Source organism: Eublepharis macularius, chromosome 9 (genome assembly GCF_028583425.1).
Source record: "Eublepharis macularius isolate TG4126 chromosome 9, MPM_Emac_v1.0, whole genome shotgun sequence".
Lineage (NCBI taxonomy): Eukaryota > Metazoa > Chordata > Lepidosauria > Squamata > Eublepharidae > Eublepharis > Eublepharis macularius.
Window position 1 is genome coordinate 30,364,264 of NC_072798.1, and position 25,770 is coordinate 30,390,033.

A 25,770-nucleotide genomic window follows, 5' to 3' on the forward strand; every position below is an offset into this window, starting at 1 on the left:
AAAATGAAATGTATTATGTTGTCTTCTGGTGCTTAATTGTGGCATTTTTAAAAGTCTTAATTGCTGGATTGCTTTGTGTTGAAAAGAAGCAGTGATAAATTAATTGAAATAAAAGAACGGATGTTTAATTTTAATTCTAGTTTAATATTGGCTACCGAAAGGCTATATAACACAAGCTATTTTATTCAAAAGTGTTACAAGTGGTCTCAACAAGTAATTTAATATTTACAGGATATAATTTACAGCTGAAAAGAAGTTCCTGATTTTATAAAAGCATTTTCCCTAGGAGTTGAAGTCTCAGTAGCATTATGAGACCGATGCTTCTGTGCACACTTCATCACAGTGCCAATGCACATTTGGCTAAGTTTCATTTTGAGACATTTCTTCAGCATCACTTATGGTGGCCGCTCAAGTCAACTGCAGTCTGGTACAGTTGTACAACAAAGGAGGTAAATCACATCCCCAAATACTGTGTCGACTTATATATTGTATGTTTTGGAAATAATGATTTGTTTACATTTTTAAGGCATCCAATAGCATCAGCTGTTAGGACGAGTCAATTTAAATATCCCTGAAGGATCAGGGACAAACCATTTTTCCCAAAGGTCGGTGTGAATACTAGGGTAGTCCCAAGGCTTATATCTTCCATTCCAGTGAAGTAACTTAGCTTCGTGAAGAAACTGCTCTGAATATCTGGCATCAGGACTCCATCCTGTGTGTATCAAAAATAAAGGATGTTATTACAGCTCTTACTAGAAAACCTTTAAAAAATCAGCATGGGCATGATGCAGCTAAACTTATGCACGTGCTTCTCTCCCTCACCAAGGATGATGGGAAATGCAACTGTGATAGTGTTTGTTCAGAAACATACCCTACAATGTTGAGTGAAACCTAGGTCTGATCTACACAAGCAGTTAGTAGAATGAGGTGCTCCACTTCCCTTGGGTGATGACATTTTTCAGTATCATGCATAAATAGAAAAGCAGCATAGCAGACAAGAAGCTGGGCTTGAACCCCTTCCCCTGTTTTGCTGATTTTATATTTGATGAGGTTTTTAAAAAATGTGGTAGTGTATTCAGAACTTCCATATGTCTTCCATATGCAGATTAAAGTGGTGGTTTCTATTCTACCACCTCATTTCTATCTGACTCTCTTGTGCATGTAGACCAGCCCTTACCTCAGTGATAGATGTGCCTTGAATTGCAGCATTCAATTCATGTCTGGATTATACCCCACATTTTATTCAAATAATGCTAAGATCATGGAAAACAAAGTAACTTTAAATTTCAGAAATTCACTTTATAAACTCTTGAATTGTTTTACATAAAATAGATTGAGACTTTGAGAAGACTCATGTTGAAAATGCAAAACAAACTTAATTTCAGGGCCCCAAACTCAAGAAAGCTGGTCAAGCTTAAATTTCATTGAAACCAATGTGACTTGTTCCCTTGATTTCAGTGAGATTTAAACATGACTTTCTCTGGCTGGGGCTCACATGTTTGTATTATCCCTCTTCAGGCACAATAAACTTACTAACAGTCAAGAGTTATCAGAGGGGCTCAAGTTCCAGCTGCTAATCCAGATACAAATTTTGTAATAGTCCATGTTCTGATATAAAATGACTAAATCCTAGGATACTGGGATAAGATGTGCTTCCTTACCTCAGATGATGTGCTTGTACATATTTAACAAAATGTGACCAAAATTGGTTTAATTCACCAATGTTGCAACGCTTCTGATTTGGTATATAATTGAGGTATGTGTTACCTTTTGGGTGTGGGAAACTTTCATCACATAGCAACATCATTCTGAGGCTACTTGAGGGCTTTTGTTTTTTTGGTCTAAAACTTACCTAGATGTCGAATATGCCATAGAGGAGTAATGGATGAATATTTCCCATGGAATACAATGAGCATTGGGGAAGTAGCCACTCCTCCTGCAAGAGTACTACTATAAAGGTTTTCTCTGAAAAAAAAGTTTTTAAAAAATTTAAAAGGAAAAATAGTCTAGTACTTCCCTGTATAGTAACCAATATAGTACAATTCCTCTTACACAAATAGAGGGCAGCAGAGAAGATCAGAGTAGCACCCAAAACTTAAATTGCTAGAACACTAATAGAGCTGAAGTTGGGATGTGGTTGGAGCACAGTTAGAAATTAGCCAACTTAAACCTTAACGAGTGACTCTCTCCCACAGTAAATATGCAAGAGTTACTGTGCTGATACCCCCACAGGGTATGACATTTGACCAAATATGCAAGAAAAACTCCCAAATGAGCTTTTGTGCAGTGTATGATAGTCTGGAATGTAAGTAGTAGATACTCTGCAAGTACAACAAAATATAGAGTGCAAAGGGGGGGAGCATGCCAAAAGTTATCTGAGGATGTAACTACAGTTTGGGGAAATGACATGTGGGAAAAATCGAAGAGCCCCTTGGCCCTTTTAATTCACATTCTGTTAAAATGTCAGGAGAAATTATTCAGGACTTATTTTGACCTAATCTGCATCAATATCAACTCGGAGTTTTAGAGTCTCAGGGAAGACAGCAGTTCATACATACTCGACATTTTTTTGCATCCATTTCTCTAACTGCTTTGTGATTCGTTGGTGCTTCCATTCTGTCATGTTAGCAACAATGACACCAGGATTAAAGGAGCAGGTACTGGGGCTAATGCCAAGATCACGAATAGTTTGCTTCCGGTAGTCTAGAAATCCCATATAGGTATTCTAGAAAAGGAAAACATACAGTATAAAATTAATTACAAACATCCAGCCATTTGAAAGTTTGCTGAGCAGCTTGGCTTAGTAACATTCATTCATCCTGTGCTAGATTTGGGGGGGGGGGGGGCGTTGGCAGAAAAGCATGCTTACATAGAAGTGCATTCAAGTTTCACGGGGTAGGGCTTGAAGGGGAGAAGCAAAGAGTTTAGGAACTGTCTGTTGGCTTGTAGACTCAGCCTCATTCTATTTGCCTATTAGTTAAGTTTTCTTCCTGTCCATCCTCCAAGGAATTCATTGTGGCATATGTAATCCTCTCCTCCCATTTTAGCTTTACAGCAATCTTATCAGATAGGTAGGCTGAGACAGTGATGGGAGCAAGGGGCACCCACTGAGCTCATCTCAAGAGTGGAGATTTCAACCCAGGACTCCTTAGTTGTGCACACTCTTCAACATTATAAGCAGTGAAGAGGAAGAGAGGATACACAACATGAAATTCCATTATCAGTCTCTTGGGCCTCTGCTTTCCTATAGAGCTCTATGGGTAGATTGAGCAATTAATTCTAAAAGTGAAGTGACGTTTCCTGACCTTACTTCCCCAAGTCACTGTTTTTGATCCTGAAAGTATTACTATGCATGTACTCAGATCCTTTTTTCCTTTCAGCTTGGTTCAGATATTAAGCATCCGATGATTTACGTATGTTCTGGTACTCCTGTATTTCCTAATCCTTTGGGGAGTATAGTGCAGGGAAACTCAAACCCCAAAAGAAATAAGTGAGAAAATACATCAGGAACACATTTTTATGTTGCAAGGAATTCTTACCTGCATTCCTACACTTCTGACCATTTCATGAATCGAAGGCAGGTCACAGTCATCTGAAAAAGCTGCAGCATGGCCAGGGGCTAGTTTTGTGTCATACAGTTCTTGAATGTCACCTTTAAAAAACATGGAAGCCAGCATTTTTCAAAAGCCTTATCGGTCTGTGCTTTTTACTATTTTAGCAGTACACAAAGATTTGATTTATAACACATACTTACCAAAAAAAAGTCAGAGACTAGCACCATTGTAGAAGAAGCATTTTCCCTTCTCTCTCTTACAGGAAATAATGCCTCAACAGGATGCCCGGCCTGCTGGGTGCTTATTTAAAAATAATAGTTTTTTTTCTAAATTATATTTGATCCCCATCATACTGCATGCCACATGTAGACAGCAGGTCTTGTGCAAGAAGCTCCAGGGATTTGTGTGAAACTTACTGAAAAATCCACTTGTTTCTGGCACGTAAGTTAAGTCACATGTCTCCCGAAAGATAATCTTAACAGAAGGAAAAATGCCTTCCTTACTCTAGCTAGAGTGGTAATATAGGCCCTGTGTGAGGAAAAGCTAATATGCCATGTTTCTCAAGAGAATATCCCCACATGCCTTAACTATGAGCCCATACCATCCAACAGCCTATGCCTAATAATGGCAATCTCTGGTTCCATGTTTCTTATGATAACCTTTTTCCTAATTTTTTTGTAACTGCACAGCTGCTTGCACAGCACTGGATACCTTATACATATGCTATGATTTTTAAAAAGATTATGCAATTCTGCCCTGACTATATACAACAAACAGTAAGAATATACTCAAACTGCTAAAATCATCACAGAAAAAATTCTTTTGCTAGAGGGTAAGTGACAAATGATGTATTTAAAAAAAAATTTAGAAATATATATTTTAAGCTTATACTTAAGATTTCATAGTGTATAGTTTTTAAAGTCTTCAAACTTCCAGTAATTGCAGGGTGTGTGGAGAAACCCCTTACCTTGGACAATTACATCATCATCAAGATATATCACTTTCTCATGTTCATGGATAAGTAGAGGGAGGTAAAATCGAACAAAGTTCAGCTGTTGGATAAAAAAAGGGAGGGAGGGAAGGATGGGTCTTAACAAAGTATAAGCAGAAGATATCCAGAAACATTAAATGGTGCATTGTAGGAGCATCCAGTTTAATATCAAACATTAAAATAGCTACTATACACAAACATGGATGTCTTTTAGGCTAGAGTTTCAGTTATGGGATTAAAACGTGCTTGGTCTCGCCTGGAAACCAGGTTCCCTTCTGAATCCTAGATCCAAGGCCACTCATGGTAGAAGGTGAGTATTTTGCGCAGTGGTTAGGTTCAAGTTGGGGAAAAATAGTAAAAGCTGTATTCTATCATTCCCCAAACAGATTTTGGCAAACTGGAGCAAAAATTTAGTATGCATGTCTTAAAACTATCCTCAAGTTATACCAGTGACCTAAACACATACCCTGAATAATACAAGATTTTTGTCTGCCTCTAAGTACAATTGCCATACTGCATCTCGGAATTTTATATCATGCCTTTAAACTCTTTGGTGCAACAGGATATAAAGCAGACATGGTTTCTCCCATGTTCCTCCATCCAGTTCAGCTCTTCCTCTCTTGCCTGCTATGCAGCACACCTGGACATTAGCATGTTATACAGTGTGGGGAGGAACTATTTGGAGCAGCCACACTGCCTCATCTACTGCAAATTGGCAGCACACAGGCATAAGATTTCCTCTAGCCAAGTATCCACAGACATGCATTGCATCGCAGTTTTTAAATGTATAATGTGAGCAGAAAAGGTGTGCGATCCAAGATTCATGAAATGCCAATCCAACATAATCTGGCTATTCCAGTTCAAATGGTAGAATCCTGAATTGAATCTAGGGAGCTAAACTCTGCTGGGCCAGATTTATTTGGCTGCAGGTAGCCGCAAGCAGTGACAACAGAGGCAGAGCAGCAGTGAGCAAGAAGATGTCCAGTGTGCTGCAAGGATGGCAGGGAGAGGAGGCAACAGGTAGAGTAGCTTTCCATCCCACCCCTCCACCCCCACTCAAGCTCCAAAAGAACACTTCAAGCCACCGCTGACTGCCTCAAGCCCTCCCCCCAGTTCAGTTTGTGATTCTTACTTTTCCTTGGGGTTCTCTGGGTGGACATTGGGAATCTCTGGGTGGACATTGGTTCCCCTCCTTCAATTTGGTTCTGTTGTGCTTTGTTGGTTCAGCTTGCATTGGGAGTGGGTCTTGCATTCGGGACAGGCTTTTGGCCAGGGGTTGCCTTTGCTTAAAATTTCCCTTGGAAATGTTTCCTCCATAGGAAACAATAGAGTGACTGGCAGCAGCTTGTTCTGAGGTCCCATCTTTCTGAAACTTGAGGGGTCTTTAGTGGACAGGAAGGAGTAGGTTCCCTGCAAATCTCTCCCTGCTCCCCAGATAGCTTTCCCCATAGGGAATAATGACCAGATAAATTCAGGATTCTCTAACAAGATTAGATCATCTTACCTGGATTTCACAGATACCTTTTTTTTTTGGTTTCCCTGAAACCCAGATCCAGATCATTCCTTTTTTGGGGGGGTGTACACCCCTACTGCACAATGACGCGCAAGGCAAGCCTACTTCTTTTGAAAAGCCTAACATGCAGAGTAGTCTGTAAATGAAGGAGCTGGAGAGACCTGCTTCAGGTTCCACCGCACATTTAGACCAGACTAGCCTCTACATTCAGCAGAGTCTTCTCAGTGGTTACCCTCGAGCTCCAGAATGCCCTTCTCCCTCACATTGCATTTTTTGGTCCTACCACTCAAAAGTTTCAAAAAGGAGTTAATGCTTTCTGTTTATTGTAACATTTTAATATTCTGGTCTTACGTCCACCCATTTTTCTATGCTGCTTTTCTTAGTTTTTATTGATACTGTATTCAATACAATATATTTTAATCATTATATTTTGTTTTCATTGTGCTGTACTCCACTTTGAAATTCTGAAAAGTGGCTTTTAAATCCAATTAAATAAGCAAGTGTGGGAACATTAATATACAACACATGCTCTGAAGCTCAGCTTCAACACTGGAAGCAGGTTCTGCAGTTGAGACATGGCTCCAATCAATTCCTTTGTTACTGTTTCACCCTCTTTACAATATATCTTTTCTTAGGCCCCTTGAACTAAATAAGAGTCTACCCATCTGCTCTAGCTTTTGGTAGTTTTTATGTAAGAATAAGAGTGGATTGTCATTTCTTCCAAGAGAAACACACAGGTTATAAGACACCTGCTATGTAAAAGTGTATGTGTATCTTGCAAAATAAGCTGTTTTTCACTTTCCCCTGTTGGTTGGGTACTTACAGGTTGAAGTAACTCAGGACGTCCTGCATCTGGTCGGATTTTCCCTTTTAGCACCATGGGATTGAATTCCACAATTCTAAACTTTATATCTCTCAGTTTGGAATTTTCAATCCATTTTCTAAGATGCAAAAGAAATGGAAGCACATCAGAGAGCTCCTCAGGCAATGAGTACGTTATTTAATTTAGGTACAGGCACTCGTATGCACTGCCATTCAAAAACAAGGTTTTCCAGGCAGCTCACTAATTAAGATACAATATAAAACAAAATCATCATATAAAAGCCCAGGTAAACAGTGATGATAAAAGAACTGGTATCACAGCTCAATTGTCACTTGCTGCTCCTCCCACAATAAAGAGTAATGGAGAAATTAATAATCTCTAAATCTTCCCATTTGCAACTGCATCCTTCAGTCTTCTGATGCATCTTCAGCTTATGACCATATCATTCCAGGTAGAATTCAGGAAGAAGTGGCTGAAGCATTTGTTTGATTGTTCTGCCTCAGCCTGGATATAATTTCACATTGCATCATCATATACTAATACGTAGATGAACAGCAATTGCTTTTTCTCTTGACTGTGTAGACAGTTTAAGGAAGGATATACTTTTCACACAGGATCTTGGGAATGAACTTTGGTTTCTTCTAGTTTTGAGAATACCTGCCCGTTTTTCAGCAATGCTACAGATAAACCTAATTTCTCTTTCACTGTTGCTTGTATCTTCCTACTGAATATACTTCACTAGTTGTTTACGAATCAAAGAGAGATTTTGGTGAGTAACTTCAAAGAGGGCTTACGAAGATGCAGCACAGCAACTTTGGCTTCTGTGTTGGAGTGAGAAAAGAACATAGCTGTGCTCCCTTCTGACTTGAATTGTGCTCTTTCAACAAAACAAAACAAAAAACCCTCCCCCTGACAGGACATTGCAAGCATTCAAATAAGTATTGAATTTATTAAAGCAATGGGATTTTGTGCAAGCCCATTGTTCTACCACCGTGGCTGCATCCACACATCACTGTATGATTACTGCATTACTGTTACACTCCAGCAATAATCTGTAACTGGGATTGGCTTGTCTGCATGGGAGAATCCAGTTGTGAATTATTGCTATAGTTTAACAATGTCCAGTGATGTGTGGTAGCAGCCCATGAGTGGATCTTTTGGATCAATAACATTAACACTACCCCTGCAACATGTTTAATTTAGTCTGTGATAATTATGGAAGTTAAACCAGATGCCATGGATGAAGTCACTTGTAGCACCAGTTCTGAAATTTTAAACTTCTAAAGGATTGTTCCCCCATATCACTCTCACTCATCAAATAATTACATCCATGGTAGCAGAAGGAACTAATTAATAGCTTCTTGGCTGCTTACAAATAGACTATTGGTAAGCTTCCCTGAGGGGAAAAGAAATTCAGAAAATGCCGTGAATGCTTTTGCACACACCATCCTACAGTTTGCTCTCTAGCAAGACAAACCCATAATTCATCCCATTATTGGTAGGAAGCAATATTTTCTGTACTCATGGGCGGAAATGCTTGGTTTGATGGGGAGTGTATACAGTTGAAAAGATATTTACTGAAATGTGTTAGGGTTGGTAGAAGGAAATGGGATTTGAGATCCCTGAGGTCTCTAAGAAGGGCTAAAAGCCAATATAAAGAGTTATTAAAGGAAAAGAAACAGGAATTTGCCAGCCGCTATTGTTCTGAGATTCAAGAAGCAGTACTCATGGGAGCCACAGCTAAATTCATGTGAAGTCTGTAACTAAACTTTGTGAAGTTTAGTAAAGCAAAGGCAGGGATCCAAACCCATGTTTGCCTTATATTGTTAATACAGGGGTAGATATTTGCAAGGCAGAACATACAGGCGTGCATGGTGTGCTTAACCCTTCCAATGTCTACCAAGTCATAAACTGTTCTGGATGGTGCCCGGTAGATATTTTATTGCTGCTGGTGGTATTTTAACTGTGGTTTTTAAATGCTGGACTTCATGCCACAGCCTCAGTCTATAGTTTAGGGTACTGAATGTTTATTACTCTATTTGGATTTTTAACTGAATCTATATGAGGTTTTGAATATTGTGTTGGTTGAAAACTGCCTTTGAGGGTTTTTTTTTAAAAAAAAATAATGCTTTCCCTGCAAATGCCCTTCTGGGCATTTTCAATGATTTTCCTTTCAGCCAGAAGCAGCCTAGATGCAGAGGGGGAACAGCTTACAGGAATGTAGCAGCACAGAAGAGCAAACAGGCAGAGAAAAGGTTAAAAAGTCCCTTCTGTCTTTTGGTACTACACCTCTGAAGATGCCAGTCACAGCTGCTGGCGAAGCGTCAGGAACTACAATGCCAAGACCATGGCTATACAGCCCGGAAAATCCACAACAACCATCCCTTCTTAATTGTCATTTTTTGTTTTGCAGTCTCCTCTCCCATATTAATGGAAACTATCAGACATGCATTTAGGGATGTTGTATTTGTTGGTATAGCGTGTAATTCAGCTCTAAACCTTTCCTCTAAATAAAAGCAGACACGCAAGCACTGAAATAACTTGTTTGAATAATTCCACCTGATATGTGGGACGCTGTTCTTTAGGCCAACGATATAGAACAAGATGTTAGAATCGGAGTTGCTGTAAATGCTGCTGATTGCTGCAATTGCTGCTCCCATCCTGCCTGCAGCAGCACATATCACCACGGGAATGTCTTCTTCCATTTCCTCAGGGCTCTCCAAGTCAACTATTTTTTGAAAAATGGACCATATGTTACTATGCACAGTTCTGGATAAGTAGCCACATTAGTTGATGGTAAAAAAATAATACAGGAAGAATCCAGTGGCACTTTAAACACTAATCAGATTTATTCTAGCATAAGCTTTCTTACGTTGGAGCTCACTTGATTGGAGGCATCAGATCTACACGGCCTATGAATTTATATTAAAGGCTGCAAACAACAGAAAGGGGATGGGGAGACATTAGAAAGAGAAGCCAGCTTAAAACAACTGTCAGATCAAAACAGGGTTAATCTATTCACTGTTGATATTTTAGCAAAGTAGGATTAACATAGACTGATCTAGGAAAGTGTATGTTGAAACATGACAAGCAAAACCAATCAGAATGTTATAGAGCTAGTGTATGCATGTAATGGGTGATATAAGCAAGATATTAGCACCTATAGTGAGTGAGGAATTGAATTTCTCGTTCATTATAGGTGCTAATATCTGCATATGCCACCCCTAATAGGTGTTAATTAATTCAGCTATACTTCTATAACTTCCTAATTGGATCTGCTTTTTATGTTTAATTCTGCACTTTTCTAGATCTGACTTTATGTTAATCCTATATGCCTGATCAATCAACAGTTGTGAGTGGTCCTCACACCCTCTAAATGGATTGATTACTCTTTTGGGTCTTGTTTTAAACTGGCCTCTCTTGGTACCCCCCACTCCACCCCACAGCTCATTTCTGTTGTTTGTAGCCTTTACGTCATCTGCCTTATGGATGCATACTTCATATATCTGATGACATGAGCTCTGACTCACAAAAGTTTACACTGAAATGAATGTTGTTTGCCTCTGAGGTGCCACTGGATTTGTATTCTATTTTTCTACACACAATGCTGTATTTCTGCTATATGCCAGATCTGAAGGGGCTTTTATAGAAGTCTATAAAAGAGACTAGGAAGACAGTCTTGGTGAAAGTCAATAGCATTTGTGTCTCTCAAGCACTGTGAATTAATTGTCAGAGCTCATTCCAAATATACCATCTAGGTCTATCACTTTTTCCACATAAAACAAAAGTCCAGTGGCATCCAAGACTAATACCCGCTGTTCCTACTGGCTACTATAATGCCTGAGTGGGCTGCCCTATTTCCTTACGAGACTGGGCCTGTGCTCACATACTTGCTTACATGCTGTGGCACTGTGAGCCATTGTAAGATAATAGGGCAGGTAGGAATGGCATACTGATGGCTAGCTCCTAGCAGAGAAGAGTACAAAGCCAATAGCAATTGGCAGAAGTTGGAGAAACTCCACAAACCATCTGGAGAATCCCAGAATACCAGCAGCATTTCTATATTCCTACTTCTCTTGTATGAGGAACAAGAAAGGTTCAGCCTCGTTAGTGTCAAAATAAAAATAGATGCTAACAACAGGTGCATACCTGGTTCATTCTTTAGCAGGGTAGATGGTATCTTGTGAACTTTATTATAAAGAATGACACAAACAGTCAAAACAAGTAGGAACAGTAGAATCTGATTAACTGAAAGAGAAAGGACAGCTTGTTAATAATTGGTGTTGGGGTAGATCCTAATCAGGGTTTCAGTGTCAGAAGACACTTGTTCTTGAGGGGTACAGCATACCACAGCAGGAGCAGAAAGACAGTTCACTTCTGCTGATGCTCTTCCACTTGTGCTAGATAGAATCCACCCCACTGTATACAATATGGTGACAGTCTATAACAACATGCCTGTATTCACACAAAAACTGGTTATCCAATGTCATGGTCAAGGATCCAGACAGGTACTTCTGTATCAGAAGACTCCTGAGACACCAAGATCGTTGAGAAGGAGAAACACTCTCACCCTGGGCCATCCTGGGGATCAGCCATGAAGCAACCACAGATAGAGGTTTCCTCAGATGAAGTAAAAAATATGCTACCCCTTCTCCTGACAATGTTTCCTTGCTAATATCTTCAGGTATCACTCACCAATTTCCAGAATCTCTGCTCTGCAACCTTCAATTCCACGTTAGCATTTCAGGACAGACAACCACCTTGCCAGAGTAATTGTCCAAGCTACTTGTTATTCTGCTTTTGACTTATTTCTTCCACCTCCCACAGTGGACTAGCACCATGTGCCCTTAGCATTGCCTGCTGGCCTGTCTGTCAAACTCTAAAACCCATCTATGGCTGGGCCTGCAGGTACTTCGCAGCCACCCACTGCCTGCATAGGCAGTGAATCCTCTGTGGGTGTCAATCACAAACAGGCTTAATTAATTATTAATTATTTAAATTAATATTTTATCCCGACAGTTTCTTACTTTTTCGTAACAGAGCCATGTGTCCTTTTCATATAGTTGCAACTTATTACTGAAAGAGAGAAAGGGAGGGGAAGGTTAAAACAGAACCAAAAGAGAGCATGCCTTATCTGTGCTTAGAGTTTAACATTCCTAGATGTTGACATTAGATGTTGCTTTTGACTTGCATGGGAAGGACCCCAAATCTATCAAATAGCAATTGGAAATGAATAAATGCATTTCAAGAGTGAGAATCCTCAGGGAAATTAAATGAGCTTTCTAACATAATAGCTTGCTTTTATTCTTCTTCACAGAATTACAGGTCTCAAAAGTGGAGGTGATCCACTCTGAGACATGAGAGGGGAGTATATGGAACTCACTGTTACAAATGTAGTGATGGCCGTTAACTTTGATGGCTTTAAAGGGCAATTAGACAACATCACGGAGGATAAGTCCACCAACAGTTGCTGATCATGACTAAATGGAACTCCAAGTTCACAGGCACTGTACCTCTGAATAGCAGTTGCTGCAGAGCCAACCACAAGGCGCAGCTTTGGCCTTCATGGTATGGTTGGCCACTGTGAGAAACAATGGACTATATGAATCCGTGGTTTAATGCAGCAGGACTCTCCGTATGTTCTTAGGTTTACCATTCCGACTACTCTCTGCAGTGTTTTTGGTGTGTGTCTTGTTTGTTACTGGAGATGGCAGGCTTAAATAATCACCTCCCTCCTTTTCTCAGAGCCAAGCTACAAGTGACGCCTTACACATGTTGGACACTTGTCAGCTTACCTCAAGTTTTGATGGGAAATGTAGGCATCCTGGTTTTACAGCTTGCCTCTCCATTACAGCTGGAAGACCAGGATGCCTACATTTCCCATCAAAACTTGAGGGAAGCTGACAAGTGTCCAACCTGTGTCAGGCGTCACTTGTAGCTTAGCTCTGAGTCACACAGTACTGGTATTTTGTGTGGGTTGCATGCATTGTTTGCACTGAAGTCAATGCTTCTTTGCGGCAGTGTGAGTTAGAACAGTATGTATTGCTGTACATTCTCAATTTCCCTGAGAAGTGAGAAGTTTTAGGGGTAACACAACCTTTGGTTCCCTTTGGATGAGACAGTTCTGGAGACTTACAGTGCCTTTGTAATATTTGCTTTATTTACAAATAAACATGGAGAGCTCAGATGGAGAGACTGCTGCAGGACAGCAGTTTTGTTACCCCACATCAGACCCACTTGGGCTAACTTATAGTCATCTGTTGTCTCTCCCAAAGCTTAAAACTCCATTTTCTTTTTCTTTTTTAAAATTTTATTAACAAGCTGTAACATATACAAAAGAAAAAAAAACATACACAGAGATAAAATACAGGATATAACTAAGAACACTGGTATCTAGCAACCATGTCACAAATCCAAAACTTTCTATCCCATCTCCAACAATATGCAAACTCGCACACTCTCCCAAAGCTTAAAACTCCCATTTTCAAACACACACACCTGCCCCTACCCCTCCCGTACTTTGTCTTGATGTAATTGTAACTGGAACAGATTCAGACTTGCCTTGGGCTGTATCAAAAATTAAGTTTATTTTAATCTCAGTGGAGTGAGCCAGGAGCAATATACGTAAACTGAGATAAAATTCTGCGTGAAGTTCTGAGCACAAGCAGACCTACTCCTTGTGAGTTGTGTACAGTCAAGAATAGACCACAACTGTCAGCCTCCTTCCACCCATATCAGCCTTCTGCCCAGATACGAGCACTGGTGTTAGGGTTGCCAACAATCTGGAGAAAAAATGCCTTGCCTTTTTAACAGATGCTTAAGGTGGAGAAATGGGCAGGTGAAGGCTTTTCATGTCATGGAGGTAAATAGCATCTCCTGAAGCCTCTGCTAAAGGGGGTTGGCAATCTTAGCTGGTGTAGCAATGAGACAGACTGAGCTATAATACAGAAGGTGATCAATTCAAATCTCATTTCAGCTACAAAGGCTGCAGTCTTAAGGACACTTTCTGGGAGTAAACCAGGACGTAGATTTTGATTAGGATTGCTCCTAAAGTGGCCTTAGGCAAGCCACTTTCATTTTCACTCCCCCACTTGCACCTGGAAATAATAATACCGGCCTGTCTTACAGCATCGTTGTAAATATTTCTATGATAATATACATGAATTGCTTTCAACACTGAAAGTTATACATAAATGTTAAGCATTGTTATCTGTCTCATAAACCTCTGACTGATAATCTGAAAGATAATACATCACACTGGTGGCCACTGCCCATGATTTCTCCCACCCTAGATATGCATTATTAGACTGCAGTGTTACTGCAAGGATTATTTGCCCAAGTTGAGTTCAAACAGTTTACAAAGGACTTTCACAGCCTTACACAACTGGACAGTACCATCTAGGGTTGCAGTTGAATACCATGAATCTTAGCATTGCATCTTATCTGCAAGGCCTGTGAAAATTTCCTGTGTTATCTCCCTCTCTGTAAATGTTAGAAAGCAATTACTTAGAGGAGCCTGAAACAGCTTGCAACTGTTTAGTTCGACACAAAATTGAGCTATCATTGAACAGGAGAAACAGTAACAACAAAGGTAGTATTATTTGTTATTGCTGCAGTGAGAGTACATCAGGACTACGGCAAGATGAATGTCGTCTATTGATAATGGGTTTTATTCTAATTTGAAGAAAGCGTTTATAATTATATATTTAAATTGTTCTTATATTACATAGTGAGATATTAAATGCTGTTCTTATATAGTGGGTATTAAAAAGGAATGAGACAAATTAATGGAGGATAGGTACATCAACGTTTATTAGTTATGATGACCAATAGAAGCTCCACGTAGTAACTTACTGCCTCTAAACATGGAGATTTTGTTATACCAGTGCTGGAGGGAAACTAAAGTTGCTATGGCCTACTTGGGGCATCTGGTTGGCTACAGTGCGAATCAGGATGTTGAACTAAATGGACCATTGGTTTGATCTACCACAGTTCCTCTTATCAAATAGATTCACTGTTATAATTGCCTAGTTAATATACGTTTACTCAGATTTATTTACTTAATTTATACCCTGCCTCTCTCCCCAGTGGGGAACCAAAGCAGTTTCTCCTCCAGTTTATCCTTACAACAACCCTGTGAAGTAGGTTAGGCTGTTTGTGACTGGTCCAAGGTTACCCAGCAAGCTTCCATGGTAGAGCAGGGATTTGAAACTGGGTGCCCAGTCCTAGCTGGGAACTTACCAGTATACTACAGTCCTAGTCCTACCATTCAGTGAGCCTTATCCTATTATATAAAGGCAAGATGCTTTGGTGACAACTCACTTTTTATCCTCGCGCAGGCGCACTCTGGCCTCGAGGCTGCTGCAAACTGCTGTGAAGAACACTCATCCCGGCGGCAAGTTTGTGCTTTGTAGCGGCCTGGAGGTCACAGCAGGAGGGTGCTGAAGGGAGGAGTGCTTAGGCCATTGATTTGGCGGGCTCAGGTGCATTGCCAGGAGGGGGCCTGCCAAATCAACAGCCTAAGCACTCCAACCTGGGCCTCACCTGAGGGTCACTGAGAAGGCGGAAGTCCCAGCGGTACTGGACGCCTGTCTGCACTTGCCTGGGAGGGGTCCCTGCTCAATCGTCTCTGGAGCTTATTTTCCCTTCCCTAAAGAAGCCCGGTTGCAGTCCTGAAGGCAGTTTCCTCGGAGTAAGCTCTATTGATTGTTATGTTTCATGAAAAATTAAAAAATGACCAACAACAGTTTTCTAGAGCCCGTTGTATTTTTTCACAAAAGGGCTTCAGTGCTAGCTATTAGATAAGTGTCCATAAGATCGCAGCCACATCAGTTTGTAAAGATATGGATCTTAAGGAGGTTGTTATGACCACACAAGAAGAATCTTTACATCAAAGAAAGGGTTTTATATTAGAAGACTCTTTTCCAAGTGCGGTCCATATATATTTTCTATTTTCAAACACAGAAATTCAAAGCAACCTGTTATAAATATAAAAAATAATTCTACCCCTGGAATTCACTAGAGCACCAAACCACATTTGGGCTCATATTTGCCATGTGAAATGTACGGTATGCTTTTTCTCAGTCACTCCCATGTAACTTGCACCAGATTTTAAACTCTGGAATCCAAACTGTAGAAGGTGCTGCTTTTGGTTTAATATATAAAAATTCCAGAAGATCAAAGTTGGAGTCTTGTTTTTTTTTTTAAGTGATCATATCTGCTCACTACTAAAACTCTTCGAAGTTTGTTGCTGGAACTGGACACTGGCTATTTCCAGAGACAATTAAAAGATCCTGTAACAAAATGTGAGAGTGCAGCAGGGAGAGTAAAAGAAGAAACTGACTGGGTTCCTGCAGAATTAAACGTCTTACCTCTCAAAAGCAGTACAGCAATTAGGATTTCTTTCTCCAGAAAAATAATGGCTCTTGGTTGCTGGCTGGTCCAGTACAAAAAACAGTCATGCCATAACTGGATCTCTCATGGGATCCCTGTTGAAATCCTGCAGACGAGAGACTTTAAAGTCCTCTGTAGTCCCTGTAGACATACTTTGATGGAAAAATGTCTTTAAAACTCTCTTGCGGTTTACTTCGAGCTAGTTTCCTTTCGTTTCTGCTACTATAGAGCTGCACAGAATCCAGACATGCCTGGTGTAGTAAGAGCCACATAAACTGCTTCCAGATGTGCCAAACAACGCAGCTCCAGATCTGGCTTTCCTCCCCCTCCAGTTGTTCTTCATCTGGCAGAAAATTCCAGAGGAGAAAAAGCACTTCCAGAAGGAACCTCAGAAACGGTTCTGAGCTCAGATTACATTTACGCTTAAATATTCATTTTTTGCTGCCATCAACGTGGCAGCACCTATCAGTTCACAAGTATTTTTAAAACATGAACAATGGATTAGACAGTGAATACTATATGATGTTTACTTTTCATTTATGAAATAATAATCTGAAGTCATGTTCTGCATAGGAAATAAATATGAAAAAGCCCTTTTGGAAGCCATACCTCAAATTACATCATACAAGTTTATAAATAACTGCACATAAAGAATAAAGAATACACTAGATACTGTAAGCTATTTTCACCAAGGGCAAAACAATTCCACTGGAGGAAGGGTTAGCCCCTTCCCTTGGTGTATCTATCTCATTTTTTTTCCATTTTCCTGTATCTCTATCCTACACATACCAAGATTAAATTATCCCCACTTAACAGATTAACTCCTACATCAACATTTAACTGAGAAGACCAGCTGAAACTGAAGAGATGCTTTTGGATTAGCTCTGCCCCAGAGCCTGCACTGACTACTAGAAGAAAGGTAGGGTCAGAAATAAAACATAAACTATGACTGTCTTGGAGGACCAAAGTAGTGTGATAAACTTCTTATTCATACAGCTCTCTGCTCCCATGCTTGACTGGAGGTTTCCGTTACATGCACATTTCTACTGAATGTTGCAGGTCTCTATATATGATTCTCTGATTTCAAGCCATTATGTTGGTCTGATATCAATCTGAGCTGGGGTGTTGCAGCGAGATCACTGAAATAGGGGAAAGTGCAGGGCAAGCAGAGATTTTGGAACTGGCTGGCCCCTGGGCGAAAGGGCTATGAACAGAAGGGAAGTTTCTACATATCAGGAGGAAATCCCAGGAATACAAAAAAAATGTATGATTTCAAATTCACCACTCACAAGAAAATCCCTACAAACAAGAATGAAATGGGACTGTGCCCACACAGCCGTGGAATCCCTAGCAGCATAAAGGTAGGAAGCTGGTGCAAGTTGTTTCTTGGTCATTAGGATGAAGGGAGCAAAAAACCATGATATTGGCTTCTCTTCAAGTTATTTATTGGTTCAAAGTAGCTTGCCAATCATAATTAAACCATAACAGTTTAAAACCAACAAAATAAAACTCCAGTTAATCCCCTTCTCCCAAGAGATACTTACATTATTACCCCCACTAGGGTTGATAATCTCCAAGTAGGGCTGGAGATCTCCCAGAATTTCAACTAATTTCCAGACAACAGAGATCAGTTTCCCTGGGGAAAATAGCTGCTTTGGGTGGTGAACTCTATGACATTATACCCTGCTGAGGTACTTCCCCTCCCCAAAGCTCCACTCCCAAATCTACAGGAATTTCCCAACCTGTACCTGGCAGCCCTACTCCCCACTCAATATTTCAAGGTCTCCTTTGCTTGTAGTTATATAACCAAATTATTCAGGATTGATTGTGAAGAGCTCTAAGGGCTACATTACATGTGAATTTAAAAAAAAATAAAAATGCCACAGGGGTCCGATCAGGATCAGGCCCACAACATGCCAGGCTGAGGTGCTTGGTTCTCCCTTCCCTGCCTTTTCAAATGATGAAATGGTGACAGGGTGGGGGGATGGGGTGGCATTTCAGAGCTTTGGACCCATAGATGCTATCAGTTCTAATCTGGCCTTTACGGAATCTCTTTAAATAGGATGCAAAGGGAACAAAGTAGATATAAGCAAGTGCAAAGTAATGCACATTAATGCAAAAAAAAGAATCTAGCTTTTGGAATGGTTATATACTTAGGGAATCTAAACTGACTGCTCAGGAAAGAAAGTTTGGGGTTATGGCAGATGAAAATATTGACTAAATATAATTAAATTATAAGACAATTTCATGTCCTTCTATGGAGGAACTCTTATAAAGGGGTGATGATAAAAGGAATGAAAGTGAACGATTTCTCCTATGGGCATCTGGAAGGAACCAATGTATCCCAACAGTCATTCTCATCACTCCATTGCAGAAAAGATACCATATTAGCGCAAAAAGGTCAGAAAAAGACACCAGAAATAAAAACGGGTTAGCGCACCTTCTTCAAGAGAAAAAGCTAAAAAGTGTAAGCTTTCCTGTTTAGAGAGGAAAAAACGATGATTAAGTTGTGGAAAGGATTCATGTTTTTTCCCCTCCCTCTCCCATAATACTAGAATCCAGAGGCCTCCAAATAAAGTACTTCTTCATATTATACACAATAGACTTATTGATCACAAGCATAAAATGGCTTTGAAAAGGGATTAGATGCAGAGGATGAGTCCTTCAACGGCTTAACTGAATGGCCTGGCCTGTTCAAGCCTTCGGGGGGGGGGGCAATGTACGTCTGAATACCAGTTTCGGGTAGGTAGTCACGTTGGTTTGTTGTAAAACAGCGGAACTGGTGTTCAATGGCACTTTAGAGACCCACAAGATTTTCAGGCTATAATATGCTTTTAAGAGTCCAAGCCCCTTTCTTTAGATAGTCCAATAGGCGGCAACAGGGAAAGCTTGGAGTTCGTGCTATATTTTTGGGCCTACCAAGGCCATTGTGGGAAACTTTGCACATGGTCAGAAGCACTGGTCTCCAGCAGGGACAAGCATTCAGGGAGGAAAAGAGATTAAAAACGACAACTCTTTAAAGGAGACTAGGTGAAATTTGTGGGCTTCTCCCAGAACTAAGATGTCGATATTAACATCTAAAATAATAATATGCATCTATTTTTCCAAGCGCCCTTCGGCGCAGGCCCTTCAGGCGCTCCTGCTTCCCTCAGCTAAGCCGTCCCTGCCGGCGGCCTGGGCTCCCGCCGCGGTGCATTGTGGTCGTGGGGGGAGAAGATGGCGGCGGGCGCCGCTGCCCTCAACTGGAGGCGCGTCTCTTCCTTCACGGGGCCGGTGCCCCGAGCTCGGCACGGGCATCGCGCCGTGGCCATCCGCGAGCTGGTCATCATCTTCGGGGGCGGCAACGAGGGCATCGCGGACGAGCTGCATGTGTATAATACCGGTACGGGGAACGAGGGGAAGGATGGATGGACGGATTGAAGGAAGGAGAGAAGTCGGGCGGGCAGGCGGGTCGCCTGGGCAGGGGCACTGCCTGCTTCGTCCGCCGCCAGCCCAGCCTCCTCCGCCGGCGTCTCAGTAGGGTGCTTGCCTATAACGACGCTCCATAGAGAGGGCGGCTTGGTATGTGGAAAGGGGTGAGGAGTGAGCTGAGGCGTCCCGCCCTTTCCCTCTATAGGGCTGCCCATTTGCCCGGGTAAGCGGCGCCCTGGTAGCCTCTTGGCCCTTCTTCGCGCCCCCCTCAGCGCTGTCCCCGCTGCCTGAGATGCGCCGGGGCAAGGCAGGCGAAGGGTGGTAGATGGGGGCTGGTCAAAAGAGGTCGAAATTTTCCCTCTTCGGGGTCTTTTCAGGTGTTAAAGCTGTGGGGCTAGAATGGCAGGAAGCCTCGACCCTAATGAATCTGGCCGTTGAAGCCCGGAAGGCTTGGCACATTAAGGGGTCTTATTTGCGGGGCTGGGATCTGGGGTGGAGGTGAGTACATCGCAGTGTCTTTTCCCCTTCAGATTCCAGGGCTTTAAGGCGACGAGGCAAGCTGCCCACTTTCCTTCATTTTATGACTTATGCCTTGGATCTCAGTAAGAGAGATGGACTATAAAGGAACAACTATAATAACATCCTTGCTCTGCTATACTAGGATTCCATGCAGAGGTGCAGCCCTGTTTCAGCTTTTTGGAGGAGTCTTTGAGTGGATGTGAAATCCCTTATTTTTTTGCATTGGTGCCTCAGTGATCAGCAACAGTCAGCTATGTTGCTATTAGAAGAAGCGATGATCTCAAACCAAGGCACCAAAAACGTGCCTTGTGGAGCCACTTTGGGTATGGTAGACCTACTGTTTTGGAGATGTTTAAGAGTATGGCTTTGGTCCATCAGGAAGTTAGAACTGCTACCTTGATTTCAGTCCTTTAGCTCTGGTTGGTGGCAGACAATTGCCGTTGGAAGCTTTCTAGCAGAGTTTCTTAGGCTTTGAGTTTTTGTGTTTTGATGCTGTTTCTGTTATATATAATTATGATGTTACCTTTTTGAATCAAATCATCGGTAGCTTTGGGGTTGAGTTTCATCATTGTACTTTTGCCAGCTGTATAGCAACAGCCTCCAGATGTTGTCTCTAAACATTGGCTCAGGACAGTGCTCAAACACACGAGGTGAAAAGGAATGCAGACAAGATGGAGGCATTCTATTTTTTGTTTTATTTATAGTAATAATAATAATAATAACTGCACTCATCTCTTTTCTAGATAGATTAGTGCCCCACTCAGAGGGGTGGACAAAATCTCCACAATACAGCTAGGGCTGAGTGAAGTGGCTTACCCAGGGCCACCAGCTGAACTCATGGCAGTAATGGGATTCAAACCAGCAGAGTAGTGCTGATTCACTTAACCACTACAGCCTTTCCCACTGAGACTCAAGATGGATTATGTTCTATTGGTTAGGAAAGCTGATATTCTGAAGGGGACCTGACTCTAATGAATGAGATTAAATTATTTCTGTCAGGTTAAATGAAAAATGTAGGAGTGCTCAGGGACCATGTGACAGTTTTCAGTGAGGCTAGGAGGTTTTTGTTTGTAAATCACTTATGGCTAGTTAAGAAGCTCCAAAAGAAAGGACTGTGCTGATCTAGCTACATTGATGCATGCTCCTGTAACAAATGTGGGACTGCCCTTGAAAGTAACTTGGCAACTTCAGTTTATGCAAAACATTGTTTCTCATTTGCTAACTGATGTGGACTGCTTCAACTGCATTACAGCTATCTTTGAAAATGTACTTTGATTTCATTTTGTTTCTGGCTCCATTCAAAGAGTTGGTTCCTATCTCTATAGCCCTATGAAGTGATTTTGTTCACTAAAGTTTTGGGAGCATATTTTGATATGTAGTTAAACTGTATAACATTAAAGCATTGCTCTATGCAGTACTGTATTATCTTGTTACTCAGTCTGTGGGTATGTGTCACACTGGTTTGAGGGAGAGGTGAAAAGGACAACTACGGCTAAGGTTTATAAACTTTGTGGGTAGGCTCATGTATGGAAAAAATAGTGGGTGCTTGATTTTGCTTCTTGCTCCTACTTTGTCTTTCTAAAATTGGGCAGGGGTAGTGTCACTTCTGTGTTCTATAGCTTTGTCCATAGATGGCTCCTCAGATGTCACACAAGTGAAGCAATAGGTATTTGTGGATGCGTACGTAGAAGGGAAAGCTTTACATACATTATTACCCTGTCTAGGCTTTTTAAGGAAAAGAGTGGGAATTGACATAAGTTTGTAAGGATGGAGAGATGGTGTGAAGGAGGCATGGGACTGTGGGTGGGTGGGATACAACACTCAGAGTTGGAATATTGATCATAATGGAGTATCAGCAGACATTTCACAGTTGCTTGAATTTGTTGCTACCCAGCGGGGAGGGAGAGAAATATACAAACTCTAATGATCAAACTGTAAAGTGGCATGCATGAGCTGGTTGTGAAAGCGGAAGTTTAGTGTGTTTGGAGATAGTCTGTGTGTGTGTGTGTGTGTATGTGAGGAGATGGGAATGTTGTATCTGAAGTGGGAGTATAGCATGTGCAGAAAGATCTGGCTCTGGTGTGCCTGTATAGTAGGGTGTGTGAAAGGATGCAGGGTGCTATTGTTTCTCAAACTGGAGAGCAAGGAAGGTGAGGGGCGTGGACACTTTTGCATGTCTTATTGGATGTAGTCCTCTAAGTAGACAGAGCATCAGGTTCCCCAGAAGAATGACCCAATTGGGACTGATGAACAGCCTAAGTACCTGGGCCTGGTGTTTATCTAGGACACAAGGAGTTGTGGGTAAAGTTGTAGGTATGTGGGCAAACAGTGGTGAAGAGGGAAGGAGACCTAGTAGGAAAAAGTCTCATATTCATGCAGTTTGAGGAGCACTTCAGTGAACTGTTTTCCGGTGTTGACAAGGGAGGGAACTTGGGAGAGTGCAACATGTGTATGTATTGGGTGGGATTTTGGGTTTTTATTTTACTTCATTTCTACCCCACCCTGCAAATCTGGGTCTCCCAGGTTCTAGTCCAGCCCTCTAACCACTACTCCCTGCGGGCTCTCTTCTGGAGAGGATCAGAGTGTGAAGAGAATGGGGTGAAAGTATTGTGTTTATGAGAAGTGGATGCTGCTTGTGCTGAGGGAGCAGTATAGGGACTATGCTAAAGAAGGAGTTTAACCTGAAGAAGATGGTGCATTAAAGTTAGGCATCTAAAATATGTAAAAGTTCTATATACAAAGTTTTTTGGGGTTGCTGTTCCTCCTGAAAGTAGAGTAAAATGAGGTCAGGGTCTGAGATTTTTTTTCCTGCTTTGATTCTTGTAGCCCTCTGCTCTTGCCGTTTAGAGATAGTTTCAAGGCAAAAAGGAGGTATGTAAGAAGGACTATGAAAATGAGCTGATCTTAGGTTTTCCCATAACCCTCCCCAGGTTATGCCATATCTGTGTGTCCACTTATGTGCTTCTTTTGCTCGGCTAGGCTAAGAAAATGTCTTTGGGATGATTAATATTTTAATTTTAACCTCCAGTCCGATACTTTCTAAATGATCTTTGCTGGTAGATCAAAGGGTTGAATATTCAGCTGTGCTGTCACTTGGAAACATTGTGGAAATGAAGCAGGGAGAAATATTTATTTATGAACATGGGCTGTAAACCATATAAGTGAAGATAGTTGCAATTGTCAAAGTGAGGAGTCCTCGCCATAGTGTTTCCAATATTTGATTTCTTGCTCAGAAATCATAGCACCGGGCTACATTCATTAATGTATTTATTTTATCCTGCCTTTCAATTTAAAGTCTTTCAGTGGAGAACTTCCCCTGGTGGAGAGCCATGCACTTTTAAAAGACGCTTTTATATGTTTTGATGCAGCTACCAACCAGTGGTTTCTTCCTGCTGTTAGAGGAGATATTCCACCAGGCTGTGCAGCCCATGGATTTGTCTGTGATGGTACCAGGATACTTGTATTCGGTGGTATGGTTGAATATGGAAGATATAGCAATGACTTGTATGAATTACAGGTATGGGGATCACTTCTACAGCTGGTATGGAAGGGGGGGTCAGATTATGTTTAACTTAAGAGAGAATACTTCATGTTTTGCTTTTAGCATGTTTCTTATCAAAACAGTACATGGTGCTTATAAACACCTGTGTAGTACAGGTACACACCACAGACAGCTCCCAGTAGCATGGTAGCAGAAGGCTCGCTTGAAGATTTGAGAAGTAGCTATTGCCAGACAGAACTATTTTGCTGGATATAAAATAAGCAACCTTGGATCATAAAAGGAGGAGCCCATTTCATAAAGGTGCTTTGCTTGTTTTCCTTGTTAGTATAAAGAAGGTGGAATTGACAAAATGCATTCTGATGGGATTCATCTAGCCTGGGTGTGGGTCTGCCTGAATGTCAGTATGAAGGTTTCTTCTTCTAGGTTATCTTAATTAATCAAGTGAAATCAGCTTGGCTTGCTATCCCATAAGAGCCACTCCCTAGAGCCAAGTGCCAGGTGTGTAGAGGTCATGTATGTGTACATGCACCCATGACTCTTCTTTTTTACTTCAGCAGTGTCAGACTGCCAGATTACTTTTGTAGTATGTAGGGGAAAGGAATCTTAATGCAGTTGGATTGCTAGGAGGCTGCTGAAGCAACTGGGGAAGGGAATCTCAGTGTGCAGGAAAATCAAGCACATGGTTCGGTATATATGTAGTGCCGAACCTTGATTCATGTTCCTTCTGTGTCCCCGCCCTATCTCATTCTCACACACATACACCAGAACTAGTAATCTGTGGTTTACCCTTGCCCTCCAAAAACTATATTGGAAACCACAATCAAACCGCAGTTTCCAGTTTTTTGGTTTAGAGAAGGAAAAACATAAATCGTATTTTGCAGATTCTGATGTGGTGCCACAAAATGGAAAGTGAGGGAAGGAGGGAATCCTCCATGTTGTTTGCTGTTATGAAGTGTAACTTGTGAACGGGCTTAGGTTTTTGAGCATGCCCCTATTCTGTCTTCAAGGCGAGTCGATGGCTATGGAAGAAAGTGAAACCTCAGCATCCATCGGCTGGCATGCCGCCTTGCCCTCGCCTTGGCCACAGCTTTTCTCTGTATGGCAATAAGTGTTACTTGTTTGGTGGACTGGCGAATGAGAGTGAAGATTCAAACAATAACATTCCCAGGTAGAATTTGAACAGAATGGCTGGAGTTTCTTGTTTGTGTCTTATAAACTGGTTAAAAGAAGGAAAGCAATGCTAGAGGGTGGGTTTTCTCCTCAGAATATCTGCATGTTGAAGGGATAGACTGTGTCACTCCCATTAAAGCTGAGGAGCTCCTTAGACTTGTTCACTCTGAACTCCATTAATTGTTAATAAAACCATGCTGTTTAGAACAAAAAATCTCATTTGTTCATTACCATTAAGAATATTATGACTCTGAAACATTGGTTGATCATTTTGAAACATGCTACACAGATGTGATGTGGCTTTAAGAAAGTCACAGTAATTTACTGAAAGCTCCAATATTGTAGAAACTCTTCCGATTATTATTATTAAAATCTAAAAATTCATTAGTTTATCATTACAAGTTATAACAATCATATATAGAGAGAGTCATGTCCGTGTCATCCAAGATAAGCTTAAATGAAATGTCTGCTATGCTTCTAGAACAGACTCCAGTTGCATTCTGACATCACAAGGCACAGAGGTTTATCTGTGATAGACCCCAGTGCAGTTTGTTGCTTATGCTCCCTTCATGCATGGCGAGTATCTGAAGGCTCCAGTTTGCTATCATGTCCAAATACAAGAGAATTTGTTTGTTTCCTCCTCTCCCTCCATAATTCAAAGCGAAGTTAAACTGAGTTTTAGGATCCCCGTTTGTGGAGGAGAAATAAACTTCTCCTTCTGAAGGTTTTGGATGCCATAGTAAATCTGAAGCTTGTTTCAAGGCTTCCTAAACCTACCTTGGGTTTTGGGATGTCTGGGAAAAGGTGGATATATAAATTTTTTAAAAGGAAAGAGAGTGTAAAGGACAGCAGAAAGCTGTGCTTTGTTCTATCATGACAGACATTTGAATGCAG

At 41.2% G+C, this 25,770-nt stretch overlaps 2 protein-coding genes across 4 annotated transcripts in view; one reads left to right on the top strand and one right to left on the bottom strand.

Annotated features, from left to right (window-relative positions):
• Positions 1 to 123: 123 nt before the first annotated feature.
• On the bottom strand, positions 124 to 16,553 carry GLT8D2 (glycosyltransferase 8 domain containing 2). Of its 3 annotated transcripts, XM_054988649.1 has the most exons (10): positions 16,253 to 16,553; positions 11,909 to 11,957; positions 11,031 to 11,129; positions 9,441 to 9,609; positions 6,882 to 6,999; positions 4,522 to 4,606; positions 3,540 to 3,652; positions 2,559 to 2,725; positions 1,853 to 1,965; positions 124 to 712 (listed from the first exon to the last, which is right to left on the bottom strand). In XM_054988649.1, exons 2-10 carry the CDS (start codon positions 11,925 to 11,927, stop codon positions 540 to 542), a joined length of 1,056 nt encoding a protein of 351 aa, XP_054844624.1. In that variant the 5' UTR covers positions 11,928 to 11,957; positions 16,253 to 16,553; the 3' UTR covers positions 124 to 539. The 3 variants fall into 3 exon arrangements, with proteins under 3 accessions (XP_054844624.1, XP_054844625.1, XP_054844626.1); XM_054988650.1 differs by lacking the exons at positions 11,031 to 11,129; positions 11,909 to 11,957; XM_054988651.1 differs by lacking the exons at positions 11,031 to 11,129; positions 11,909 to 11,957; positions 16,253 to 16,553 and adding an exon at positions 9,754 to 9,780.
• Positions 16,554 to 19,490: 2,937 nt separating this feature from the next.
• Positions 19,491 to 25,770, top strand: part of HCFC2 (host cell factor C2) — a 30,493-nt gene continuing 24,213 nt past the window's right edge. The window contains exons 1-3 of the mRNA XM_054989240.1: positions 19,491 to 19,656; positions 23,573 to 23,721; positions 24,714 to 24,874. Of these exons, the coding sequence (XP_054845215.1) occupies positions 19,491 to 19,656; positions 23,573 to 23,721; positions 24,714 to 24,874 (476 nt within the window). The remainder of the gene's footprint in view (positions 19,657 to 23,572; positions 23,722 to 24,713; positions 24,875 to 25,770) is intronic.

What these genes read in the sequence shown, in the direction of transcription:
- GLT8D2 (XM_054988649.1), bottom strand. An exon ending in CCTGCTAAAGAATGAACCAG is followed by an intron (nt 9,610 to 11,030) that starts GTATGCACCTGT and finishes TTCAAAAAATAG; the next exon opens with TTGACTTGGAGAGCCCTGAG. An exon ending in TGATGATGTAATTGTCCAAG is followed by an intron (nt 3,653 to 4,521) that starts GTAAGGGGTTTC and finishes TGTTTTTTAAAG; the next exon opens with GTGACATTCAAGAACTGTAT.